Genomic DNA, 14258 nt, shown 5'->3' on the forward strand with positions numbered 1-14258 from the left:
GTACCACACAGTTGGTGCTGTACTCTAAGACTACTGGTACATGCAGTACTTCTAGATCTTGTTCAGTTGAATACTGTCATTAACCTCCCTGCCAACCTTTTTATCATCTGCAAACTTGGACATTAGGTCTGATATGCCTCCATCAATATCATTGATAAATGTAGCAAACAACGATGGTTGAACACTGGGGAACTCCACTAATAATGTTAGTCGACAAAGAGTAGTGTCCATTGATAACCACTCTCTGCCTTCTCCATTCTCCCACTCAGCCATCCCTTTATCCATAGCAGCAACTTGCCCTAAATGCCACTGCCGCAATTTGTGCAGCAGTCTTTTATGTGTAACAGTATCAAAGCTTTCCTGAAATCCAAGCATATGATATCAAAATTATTTTTTGCAATCACATTGTAAAAAAAAGTAAAGCCATTTAAAAGTAAAGATTAAATGCAAATTTAAAACATTAAGGTATTGTTATTAGATAATGCCCATACCGAAATATCAGCAACAATGGAAATATCAAGTGTCTTTTCTTCACTTCCACTTAGGGGTAGAAATGGAAAATTTTATGAAATGGAATGATTAATAAAATATATTTTGAATCTTCCCTTGCTAATGTAGATTTTGACAGATGTCAGTTTTAAAAATTTTTCTGTTATTTTTTTAATTTGTAAATAGAATACAATTCCTCATGTACTTTTTCCCACTATTTTCTAACTGGTTATGCAGTATTTATTTATTTATTTTTTTTGTTGTTGTTTTCATTTCAGTATACTTTATTTTTTGTTACACCCATGATGCCGGGCAAACAAAAGTGTCTTTCTTTCTTGTAGGCAATTCCCATTGTCATGTAGTGTCTTTGAGACACCAGCAACAGGAATATAATGTTGTCATAGAGCTTTGGGTTTGCCAGCTAACTGCAAACAGCTGACAAAATACTGATGTTCACACTGCATCTGCTAGATGCCACACAAGTATCTTGTGTTTCAATTTGGTAGATGACTGATGTTTAAAATTATAATAAAAAATGCAGTGAAAGCTTTATTGGTTTCTCTTGTTTATTTTTCTTGGATATTTTTTAATCAAATTTAGCAAATCATAATTAACAGATCACCATTTTTAATTCAGTAAAAAAAAAGCTAAAAATTAATTTTTTGTAATTAAAACAAAAAGGAGTGTCTCACAGAAGTCATGCAAGTATCTTTGTTAAATTCAGAGCATGAGTTATGGAAGGTTAATCATGCAGTAATGTAGTGTTCAACATGACATTACGGACTGATCAGTATATTCCAGTCCATTGCAAACTCTGCTCCCAATACTGCAAGATAGATCAGGGACTTGTACTCAACTGAAACATTTGTGTCAATGGAAACAGTGAAGGTGGTGTGGTTATTTTTGGCAGCTCTAAAAGTGAGCAGGACAGAAAAGGAGGAAGGTGCTGTTTACAAGTCTGCTGAAAGTGTAATAAAGAAAAGCAGAGTATAATAGTTAGCACATGAGAAAAAGCTATTAAATGATAATGATGTTCTTGTTGATTCTGATGGAATCAAAGATAAAAGTGTCAGTGTGCTACACACCAGTGGCAGAAAGGATATTAACCGAGTGGATGTAAGAATGCAACTAAAATTTAACACATCCATGTGTGTGGTAGTATGATGACCAGTGACTATGTTGGTATGAGAATTACAGATGCGACTGCCCTGCTTGTAAAATTACAAATTGCTCTCCCCCCCTGCATGCTCTCTAACAACCATACAAAACTAGCTGTCCAGTACCCCTAATCCTTTGCCCTCTGCCCACTACTGGGCAGGGAGAAATAGTGAGTATTCACACATACACACAGTAGTATCTTGTAAGCATAGGAAAGCAAACACTGAACATTTAAATTGTGGAGAGGGATCACCTATTAATCCCACTTTTAGTAGTTCCATGCTGACAGTGGGAGTAGGGTGTAGAGATAGCATGGATCAATGGTTGTGCCAGTTGCCAACAGTGCAGGCTGGTAGTGGAAGTGTGCTGTGTGGGAATGTTTTAGTAGTGTATGTTAAGTTTCCTGATACTGGTGGATCAATATTTGAATGCCACAGCCTACTTGAACTTTGTTGCCAGCCAGGTTCATCCCTTCATGCTCATACTTTATCCTTTTGGTAACAGTTACTTCCAACAGGATAATGTGCTGGTGCAAGGATGGCACAGTTATATGAGAATATTTCTCTGAGTACAGGTGGGCACTTGACCATACTTTATTGATCTTCTCAGTCACTAGATCTCAACTTGATTGAACATTTTCTAGATGATGTCGAAACAACTGTTCAAGGCAGTCATTTATGCCATCCAATCCATGGCATATGTAGTAGTAGTAGTAGTGGCATGTGTTGCAAGAAAGCAAATGTATGAGCTTATGCAGCATCAGCCAAAAAAAAAAAAAAAAAAATCACACCATTCCCTCCAAATGCCTGTCCAGTTCCTCCTTAAATTTATTCAACCTATCAACTTCCACAACGACAGATGGAAGTTTGTACAGGCCTCCAGACCTGTACGCAGTACTCAAGGCGTGGCCTGACCATTGCCTTATACAGAGGGATAATCACCTCCTTTTCCCTGCTAGCAAAATTCCTATATATCATTGACAAAACCCCATGACCTGCCCTGGCAGCCTGTCTGCATTGCTCAGAAAACTTCATATCTGCCTGCACAATTACTCCCAGGTCTTTTTCATTTTCTACCACCTTAAGTGTAGTACCACACAGTTGGTACGTTTCTCTGGGGTTACTTCTACCCAAATGCAGTACTTTGCATTTGTCAAGGTTAAATTTCAGTTGCCACTTCTTAGCCCATCGGCCCAAATTATCTAGATCCTCTTGCAGTAGCACACTGCCATTACTGTCATTAACAGCCCTGCCAACCTTTGTATCATCTGCAAACTTCGACACTAAGCCTGATATACCTTCATCAATATCATTGATAAATATACAAAACAACAGTGGACCCAACACCGAACCCTGTGGGACTCCACTAATAACATTAGTCCAAGAAGAGCAGCACCCATTGATTACCACCCTCTGTCTTCTCCCACTTAACCATCCTTTTATCCATTGTAGCAACTTACCCTTAATACCATTCTGCTCCAATTTGTACAATAGTCTTCCATGCGCAACAGTGTCAAAAGCTTTCCTGAAATCCAAATATATGATATCAAAATTATTTTTTGCATCTAGTTCCTTTGTAACCACATCATAATATCCTATCAAATTTGTCAGACAAGACTTTCCCTTAACAAACCCATGCGTGTCTGAATTATTGCTGCAGTCTTGTCTAGATGATCCTGCAATGCATCTTTAACCAGCGACTCCATTATTTTACCCTGAACAGAAGTTAAACTAACTGGTCTGTAATTACCCTTGTCACCCTTCGATCCCCCTTTGTGAATTGGGGATACATTTGCACATCTCCAGTCCGTGGGAACCTCCCCTGAGTCCAAGGATGCTCTCATAATTATGGCTAAGGGTTTGCTTAGTTGCTTTGCCGCCTCCTTTAATATAACTGGATAGATCCCATCCACCCCAGGTGCTTTTCTTATGTTTAACTTCAACAGTTTCTCTTCCACTTTGCTCTCAGTTATTACAAAATCATTAAGTATCCTGCTACAATTTGATAACCTTCTGCCATTTTCAAACCTTAATAATTCCTCACGTGTGAATGTAGATGCAAAATACTCATTCAGTTTGTTTGCTATCTGAGCAGGATCATCAACAGTCGAACCATCGATGTCAAGTGGATCAATCAGATTCATCCCCTTCCTTTTAGAGTTTATATAAGTAAAGAAATCCTTGCTGTTTTTCTTAGCATCTTTTGCCAAGGATTTCTCATAATCTGCCTTCACCTGCCTAACCTTCTTTGTAACTTGGTTACAGATCAACTTGTAGCTATCATAGGCTTCTGTGTCACGTGTTAATTTGTATGCATCCCATGCATTTTTCTTCTCTGTTACGAGTCTCATTAGTTCATTTGACAACCATTTAGGTTGTCAAATGAATATTTCTTAATAGGTATGAAACTTTTAGTAGCATCCACGATTAATTCCTTGAATGCTTCCCACTTAGAATTTACTGTTGGTAACATCATCAGTTGATTCCACTGTACAGAATTTAAAAACTCTCGGAGACCACTGTACTTTCCTTTACCCCTGATGGTAATTAAATCTTTAAGTAAATCCCACGTCAGTACACTGTGATCACTGCCACCTAGTGGTTCTTTTATCTGCAAATTCCTAATACATGAATGATCACTGCCGATAACCAGATCAAGAGTATTACTCTCTCTGGTTGCCTCTCGAACATGCTGCTGCAGAAAACAATCATCCAATAAATCCACAAAAGTCTGACTAGTGTGTGAGTGCCCAACCCACAAGTTCCAGTCAATATCTGGGAAGTTGAAATCCCCCATTATAAGACATTCCAATTTACTACCCCACTCTATTTCTCTGTACAATTGTTCATTGTACTCATTCGAGTCATTAGGCCTATAACACACTCCTACTCTTATTTTTGCTTTCGCAGTGCTTATGTCACACCAAACTGACTCAACAGTGCACTGTTCATCTATATCAACTGGATGCACTTCTTTTGATTTTATGTTTTTCTTAATTAACAGCATAACACCTCCTCCCTTCCTATCCTGTCTATCCTTTCTGTACACATTGTACTCCCCAAATTCCAGTTCGGCATTCCTTATATCAGTGTGACACCATGTCTCTGATATCCCAACACTATCCGCCTTTGATGCCTTGACCAACACTTCAAATTCATCAAATTTATTTACTATACTTCTAGCATTGGCATACATGCTCCTACTCCTATTCTTTGTTACCCTAACACATCCCATAAACCCACCTGTTTCACGATGACCGCCACCCGTCCCTGAAACCCCCAACACCCCACGCTCCAGGTCGCTACTTATTCTAATAGAAGTTGTGCAAGAATCACCTTCACCTCTGCCTACGGCTACTGTTAAACTATTAGTCCTTGTATCCCCCCCCCAAGCTATCAGTTTTCCGACCCACCCAACACTGCCTCGATAGCATCAGCAAATATTCTTGCACCCTTTCTATTTAAGTGTATCCCATCCCTGTAGAAGCAGTCTCTCCTGTTAACAAGTACAGTCCAGGCTGAAAAAAATTCTATCCCTTGGGCCTTGCACAATCTTTCCAGGGACGAATTGATCGACAAGGCTCTCATCATATACTCTCTCCTATCGTGTCTGGGCAGAATTGCAGATACTTTCAAATTCAACCCTAATTCACGGCTTTTTTTCATCAGTGACCTGTACTTGTTAAGTAATTCTGCCGGTCTCCTACTCTTGATATCATTAGTGCCAACGTGTACAACTATATCACCTTTTGTGCCCTTAAAAGATGATATCTGCTCTACGTCATCAACCTTTGCCCCTGGCAGACATACCCTGGTCCTGTTCCACCTATCCTCTTTACAAAGGATGTTTCCCGTTTCCCTGACAATAGAGTCACCAACAACTATTAGTTTCTGAGGGACCAGTGCATTCTGCCTTGGGGGTTGCCGCTGTGTTGCATGATGACCAAGTGCAAGCTTTGGCGTTGATGTGGGCAGCTGAGAGCCTGATGGGCCCCTCAATTTAGATCTTTCGAGTGCATCCACCCTGTCCCTCAAACTCTCATATAGGCCCATAACAACGCTGAGTTGTTGCCTGATTTCCTTACACTCCTTACATCGCGCGCACACACAAAGACATCCCCCATGGCAGTATCATGTTCCGTTCCAGATAGTTCGGCAAACATTTCACAAGTTGCACATTTTTTTAGGCTGTGATGCATTGGAGAATCACCCTCCTCAGTTCTTCCCCGCGTCACAGCACTCCTGCCACTTTGTGCCCCTTGCTCTGCTGCTCTAGTTTGGGGCATGATACTTTAAATTAATAAAATCAGTAAATTAATTAAATGTCAATGCTACGCTATCTAATAGAAACAGTGAAGCGTATTACTGTTTCTATAATTATACGTTAGATCTACCTAGCTACCTCAATTAAAAATTTGAATTCCCTATCACTATATACAAAAACAATGCCTGCAATATTCAAACGAAATAACGGTTTTATAAAGTATTACGTATATCTACAAAAACTGTTTATATAAATTAAAATAAAAATAACCAGCGTAATTAAAACTATAAGACTATGTATTAAGTACAATATATAATAACAATTATGTAAATAAAAAGCAAACACTTATCGTTTTTTTCAGAGCCTGTAACTCGCAGCTGTATTTTCTAAAGAGAGTCAGCGCCCTCCCCATAGGCAACAAGCCTTAATTCCTCACTTTATTAATTGTTGGTGCCTGTCTGCACTACACAGAGAACTTTGTCTTCCTCCTGAATTGTGACCCTTCCTCAAACTCCTCTCCTTCTTTTAATTCAGTCCCTCCAAGTTTTTGGATTATATTTCCCAAATGCATTAGTGGTTAGAGGTGACTTCAGCTGGTAGTACCAAAATATATATATTTTTTTATTTATTATTATTATTTATTTTATTTATTTATTATTATTTTTTGTATAACACTGCTTTTCCACAATATTTAAATAAGCTGGAGGTCTGCCTAATTGTGTAATTTCAAGTTAATCATTGTATGACAGTAAAAAAAGTTTTTAAAAAAAGCTTATTTTTTAAAATAAATTATTTATGTTATTCATTGCAAATAAATGTTCTTATTCATACTACGGCACAACTACTAGGCGAGAAGAGTAATTATTTCAACAATGAATGAAGTATTTAATAGTCATGGGGGCTTGAACTATGGTTCATTCAACGTGTGTGTGCTTCTGCAACCTCCTGCCTCCACTTGGCTAGATGAGGCCTAATGCTAACAGAACCACACAAGACTAGAAACTGGAACCAGTTTTGTTGTGGCAACTTTCTCATCCTTCATCTGGTGGAGAAGAGTTCCAAAGAATCACTGTGTGTGAGGTGTTTGCTGTATGGATGCAGAGAAAGCTAGTTTGAAAGTGGGACAATATTTCTTTCTTGACTTATGATTATGACCATAATGTTTAATCATTTATGACATCAGTTATAAATACAAAATAAATTTATATGAGAAATAAACTAAATCATCATCGTTGTCATCATCAGCCATTTTCAATCCACTGTAGGATGAAGGCGTCTCCAGCAACTTTCCTGTTCCTTCTGTTTTGTGCAATGGCCATCCATTTGCTACCCACAAACTCATGAATTTCATCTGTCCATCTCCGTCGTTGTCTTCCAGGTTTTCTTCTAGCTCCTCTTGGGTACCATTCTGTTATTTTCTTAGTCCATCTCATCTTGTCTTCGAGATATGTGTCCTGCCCAGACCATTTTAGTTTAGTTTTGATAAGAATGTCCTTTACTTGAGTTTGCTGCCTAATCCATTTGTTTCTCTTCTTATCTAACAGTCTGATTCCCAATATAATTCATTCCATTCTTCGCTGTGTAGTTCTCAGCTTCTCTTCCATTCTTTTGGTGAGTGTCCAAGTTTCACTTACTTAAGTCATGGTGGGGAGTATGCATTGGTTCATTATTTTACATTTCAGATAAATTGGGATTTTGCTCCTCAGTATGTGACTATATTTCCTGAATGCTATCTATCCAAAATTTATTCTTCTCTTGACTTCCAGCCATTTATATTATTACATCTAATGACTTGTCCCAGATAAGTATATGACTCCACCTTTTCAATTACTGTTTCTTCAATCATTATATCCCTTTCTGTGGCAATTTGTTCATCATTACTTTTGTTTTAGCCATATTCATCTTGAGTCCAAAATCCCTACTAACTCTGCATAACTGATTAAGATTTTCTCCAATTCTTTGGGATCATGGCTTATGACCACAATGTCATCTGCAAATCGTAAATGGTTTAGGTACTCTCCATTCACATTGACTCCTTTCTGCGACCAGTCTAATCTTCTGAAAGCTTCCTCAAGGGCAGCAGTAAACAACTTTGGAGATATTGTCTCCTTGTTGAACTCCTTTCTCAATTTTAAAATTGCTACTGTCTTTGTCTAGTCTAATAAAGGAGGTAGCGTTCTTATATATTTTCTTCAAAATCATAATATATGGGATATCTATGCCTTGTCTTTCCAGTGCCCAAAACATTGCCTTATGCTGTATGGAGTCAAATGCCTTTTCCTAATCCACAAATGCTAGGCATAATGGTGTTTTATATTAATTTGCTTTCTCCATTAGATGTGATATTACATGAAGGTGATCTTGAGAATCCTGTCCTAAAGCAGCTTGCTCTTTCAGTTGATTCTCATCAAGTATTCTTTCTAATCTATTAGTAATGAACAACTTGTGAACCCTTGTGAACAACTTGTAGATGTGGAATAACAAGCTAATTGGTCTATAATTTCCAATTTTTGATTTATCTCCTTTCTTATGCAGAAAAACTATGATTGCATTATTCCTACTTAAGCATCACACCTTTTCTAATGCATTTTGTGAAGAGCCTTGCCAGTTTTTGTGTCATGTCTCTTCCAGTAACTTCATCTTTCCCCAGAGCTTTCTGATTCTTCAATTTCTTCAATGCATGTTCTACCTCATCAGGGAGAATATCAGGTATGTTGTATATGTTACTAATTTGCAATCCATCTTCCCCACTGTTGGCATCATTCCCTTGCTCCTTGTATAACTCTTTATAGTAGTCTTCTGCTATTTGAATTATGCCTTCTCTGCTATTTATAAGTACACCATCGCTATTCTTCAGTTTCAGTATCATTTGTCTTTCTGTATTACTGCTCATGGCTGCTGATTTAAGTCCTTTGTTTTCCCTTAATGCGTGTTCTACTTTTCTTATGTTAAATCTTATGTCCTCTCTGAGTCTCTTTCTAATGGCTTTGCATAACTCAGTATACTCAATTTTTTCCTTGTCAGTGTTTATCTTTCTCTTCATTTGTCATCTTCAGTTCATCATGACAAGTGTTTCTTGACTAATTTTTTCTTCTTTGGATTTCTTTTTACCTATAGATTTCTTGGGCTTTATCACTTTCAAAAAGTTGTAATATTCTTCATCGTTTAGCAGTCTGCAGAACCTCAAACTTGTTCTTAAGTTCCAGTATATACTGCTTTTTCTCCTCTTCTGTTATCTCAAAGACCTTCATATTATTTACTCATGTCAGTTTTTTCCTTTCTTTTCTTACATCTATATCAAGTGTGCATCTTACCATTCTGTGATCACTTCCAACATTTACCTTGTTCAGGATGGTAACATCATTCACGATATATCTTCTGTTAGTGAGGATGAAGTCAATTTCATTAGTTGTTAATCCACTTGGGCTCTTCCACGTCCACTTTCTGTTCACCCTTTTCTTGAAAAAAGTGTTCATTACTGACAATCCTCACGATTTTACAAATTCCACTCAAGTCTTTCACCGGCACCTCCGTAGCCAGGTGGGCAGGAGCAGCAGTGCGGTGCACACGCTTCTTAATTAGACCGGGGTTCGAGCCCATAACCACCAAATACAGAGGATGCGGAAAGGTTAGGGAATGACCACCGTATATCCCAGGAGCAATATGGCCTTAGTTGCTAATGCTCCTAAAAACCAAATAACAACAACAAAAAAGGCTTTCACCTCTTTCATTTCTTTCACCAGTTCCAAAATTTCCCATAGTTCCACTTTCTGTGCTGTTTTGTCTCTTTCCAACCTTAGCATTGAATTCTCCCACAATGATAGTGTAGTAGGTTTTCTGCTCATCTAGAAGACTCTCAATTTCGGTGTACATTTCTTCAACCTCTTCATCATCATGGCTCGGTGTTGGTGCATAAATCATTATAACCTTTAGCTTTTACCTCTTAGAAATCCTGAGTAGTAGTCTTGACACCCTTGGTGATATACTTTTGAATTCCAAAATGTTGTTTTTTATATCTTTATGGACCAGAAAGCCAACTCCATCTTCGCTCCTTTCACTGTTTCCATTGGTGTACAGCAGATTTCCACTTGATAAACTTAAGTGATTCATTTCTTCTTGTTTCAGCCAAACCGATGATATTCCGATTCACATTTTCTAATTCCTTTTCCAGCTCTAATATCCTGTCTTCACCGATAAGCAATCTTATGTTGTAACAGGCCAAGTTCAGTTTCCGTGCATGGCAGCCTGATCATACCCAGAGATTCTTAACATCCTCTGCTTCCACTCTGATCCTCTTGCTGCTGTAAGAGGGGGAGTGAAAGCCGCTGGGGACTGGGGGCCATTTATTTCGTTTTGCTGTAATGTGCTGGAGGGTTTGGTCTTTTCCTCTTCATGCTGACCAGGTGTCTTGAAGAGAACCACTCTATACATTCATTGCCACATAGGTGACATAACAGGGCTTACCATCAAGAAGGTGTGCATGAGTGGATTTTAGGGAGGCAGGCCAACTGAACTTCTAAATCTTCTGAAATAGAAAGATATTGGGTCCATGAGTGTTTTAGACTGAGTGTCTGATATACAGAATGCCTGTCCCATCTATAAACCACTAATAAAATAAATATTAATGAGTAATAAATAAAAAAACTCTAATTTTGTTTTTTAGTGTTACTGTGTTATAGTTACAGCTCAGTATCACTTTATAGCTATCGGGCACGGTTGAAATGTAAAATTTTACATTTCACCACTTGTCTGACCATCCTTGAAGTCTATTTAAATCATCCTTAAAGAACTTTGCTTGGTGCTGATCATTAATCAATCTTCATATTGTCTACAGATTTTTGCACCATGCACCATATCCATTTGTTATTCTCATTTAAGAAAATAAGAAATAGGAGTGGCCCAAGCACTTGATTCCTGAGAGGCATAAACCTCTAATCCTAGTCCTTCTAATGAGTAGCTATTAATTACAGCCCTTTTACTCCTTCAAGTAGCCATTCAGTATTCCATCAAAGGACCTTGTCTGTGATTCCAATGTTTCTGCATGTTAGCATTCTCTTACGTTGGACAGAATCAAATTTATCTTTCTTAATTTTTTTTAAAATTTTGTATTAAATCTGAATTTGAAAAAAACAACAGCACAATTGAAGTTTTTTGTAGGTGCACTGAAGAATATCTAAAAGGATAACAGTTTTGTTTGTATATTTTTGAGTTCATAGCCAATGCCCTGCCCCTGTGTAACATGGTTCTGCAGGATAATTAAACCACTGTATAAAGGGAAAACAGGAATATATATTATTTCCTCATTATTTGTATCAAGCTGCTTTATTGAGAGATGTAATTTAAGAGCCAGGAAAAATAAGATACCAAATAAAAAAGACTATTTTATTTTAAATTCAATTTAAAATAAATTAGAATCCAACCTTATAGTACTGCAATAACATCATTTTGCAGTAATAGTTTAATGAACTTAAATTTACAAATAAATATTGGCCTGTGATTATTAAAGATCATTGATATTTGATTTTATTCAGTAATGTTATTTGCATTTTATCATTATATAGATTATTGTGATCCATAACTTCGGTGGTTATAAATCTGTGAGTGAACTGATTCAAATACTGAGCAAACGTTCCAATAGCAAGGACTGTTAATGCTGTCTAGTGTGATACCTGTAAAAATAATCAAAGTAGAAAGTTGCACAGTGGAAAAATGCTTTGTCAAAGCAGTAGAATTTTGAAATATGTACTCAACTCAAGTTCCATTTATAAAAAACTTCATCTTGTAAAACAGCTCTCCAGTGAAAAATTAATTTTTCCATCAAGATCTAAAATCACTGCAGGAATTATTATTATTGGGGATGAAATTTTACGAGGCCAAACACAAGATATCAATTCTTTTTTCTTGATCAAGAAACTTAGTGAATTAGGGATTCTTATACAAAAAATTACTGTTATTCATGATGAAATTGATGTTATAGCTCAAGAAGTTGCCTCATATTCCTCTTCATATTCAGTTGTTATCACTTCAGGAGGTATTGGACCTACTCATGATGATATGACATATGAAGCTGTAGCAAAAGCATTTCAAGATGAACTTCATCTTCATCCAGCACTTTTGGAGATGTGTAAAGAGTATTTTGGTCCTTTAGATACAAAAGCACCTGCATTAAAATTAGCCCAGATTCCAAAATCTGCAACACTGAATTTCGGCATGAGTAAGACAACAGGTAAACAATACAAATATCCTTTAGTGTCGGTAAGAAATGTATATATTATGCCAGGAGTTCCCATTCTTTTACAGAAATCATTTAATATTTTCGAGTATGTTTTCCAACATCCAGTTCAGCAGAATTATACTGAACAGCTATTCATTAACCTTGACGAAATTGCGATTACTGAAGTTCTGAATGCTGCAGTACAGAAATTTTCTGGATCTGTGTTGTTTGGTTCCTATCCGGCTTTCAATCATAATTATTATTCTGTACGAATAAATATGGAAAGTATCAGTGAACATCTTGTCAAAAAATCTCATGAATACCTTTGTGAGCACTTGCCAAAGGGATGTATAATTCCTTATGTAAAGGATTCTGTTAGTAAAGCAGGCCAGCAAGTTGTTGAACTTTCTCAGACTACACCTTGTGTTCAGTTAGGAATGAAAGTGATTGAAGAATGCTTACAAAAATATAAGTTATCAGAAATATGCTTAAGTTTTAATGGAGGCAAAGACTGTACAGCACTTCTGCATTTGATCTATGCATGTATTCAGAACATGTTTCCTTCAACAGACTTCAGATTACAGACTTTGTATGTTCAGCAGTGTGCTCCCTTTCCTCAAGTTGAAACCTTTATCAATGAAGCAAGCAAAAGATACAATCTCTCTTTAGTCATTCAGGAAGGAAAAATAATTGATGTGCTGAAAAGATACTTAGAATGCAATCATAATATTAAGGCAGTTTTAATGGGAAGTAGGAGAACAGATCCCAAAATGGACAGTGCAACTCATTTTATGGAAACTGACAATAATTGGCCTGTAGTTGATCGTGTATTACCATTATTAGATTGGAGCTATAAAGATGTATGGTCATTTATAAGAAAACTCTATGTACCTTATTGTATCCTTTACGATCGAGGTTATACATCATTAGGATGTCAGAAGTGTTCCTCCCCGAATCCAATTTTAGAGTACATTGACCATCGACACATGGTAAGATATCACCCTGCACATCTGCTAGAGTGTGAAGAGAAAGAAAGAAATGGGAGACAAGGAAATTTTTGTGTGCATTAGATATTTTAGGTTGAGAATATATCTCTATGCAGATAATTTCCGTCCTTGTACGAATATAATAAATATGTATTTGTTTACATTTTATGTGGCAGTATTCTTAAGTACAGAGGACTAAATCCATGAAAGAAATCATGCAAATGAAAATTTTTGCCATTTTTAATTATAGAGAATGATGTGCTTGCATTTTTGATAAGCTCTGATAATACAGGGTGTTTCAGTTAAACGTTTCAGAACTTCTAAGAGGGGTAGGGTACATCCTGACAACTCGAAATCATATACCAATGGGCAGAATCGAAAATTCCGAGCTTTAGTGCAGGGAATCTTAATTTCGCACAAGAACGCCAAGTTAGTAGGATGGATGATTACACGAACGCAGAGTTAGCCGATATGCATTTGGCGTACGGGGCTGCAAATTGTAGTGGGCCAGCCGCACAGCGTTTGTACGCAGAACGATATCCGATGAGGCGTATTCCCAGTCATAATTTCTTTGCAAGACTGCAGCAGAGGTTAGCTGAGAGAGGTTCATTTGAAAGAGCTGACAGGGACAGGGTAAGAACAGCACGGACTCCAGCCGTCGAACAGAATGTGCTGCAGCATGTACAGGGGAATCCAAAAACGAGTACACGAAGTCTAGCAAACGCAGTCGGGGTTTCCCATTGCAGCGTCTGGAGGATTCTCCGAGAAGAAGACATGCATCCGTTTTATGTGCAGCGTGTCCAGACACAGCAACCGGAGGATTATGCACCTCGTATTGCTTTCGCACAGTGGTACCTTGGAAAATGTGCTACAAATCCCCTTTTTCCTGCTGAAGTGTTGTTTTCCAATGAGGCATCCTTCACAAGGGAAGGAATTTTCAACACGCATAACGACCATATCTGGGCGGTCGAGAACCCGCATGCAATACGACGTCGTGCAGCACAGATTCGATTTTCGGTCAATGTATGGGCCGGTATTATGGGAGATCACCTCATCGGACCTTACCTGTTACCCGTGTCGTCTAACCGGACCTATCTACTTGATCTTTCTGCAGCAAGTATTGCCACAACTTTTGAGAGATGAACAGA

The 14258-nt window shown here is 37.6% G+C and overlaps 1 protein-coding gene across 1 annotated transcript; it reads left to right on the plus strand.

Annotated features, from left to right (window-relative positions):
• Positions 1 to 11788: 11788 nt before the first annotated feature.
• On the plus strand, positions 11789 to 13194 carry LOC150086287 (bifunctional FAD diphosphatase/FAD synthase-like). The gene has a single exon (XM_090374850.1). It carries the CDS (start codon positions 11965 to 11967, stop codon positions 13192 to 13194), a length of 1230 nt encoding a protein of 409 aa, XP_090230976.1. The 5' UTR covers positions 11789 to 11964.
• The last annotated feature ends 1064 nt before the right edge of the window (positions 13195 to 14258 follow it).

Source organism: Mastigoproctus giganteus, chromosome 5, assembly GCF_048544385.1.
Source record: "Mastigoproctus giganteus isolate SK-2022 chromosome 5, ASM4854438v1, whole genome shotgun sequence".
Classification (NCBI taxonomy): Eukaryota; Metazoa; Arthropoda; class Arachnida; order Uropygi; family Thelyphonidae; genus Mastigoproctus; species Mastigoproctus giganteus.

Coding starts and splice junctions, on each gene's coding strand:
- LOC150086287 (XM_090374850.1), top strand. CDS start 11,965: ATGACATATGAAGCTGTAGCAAAAGCATTTCAAGATGAACTTCATCTT.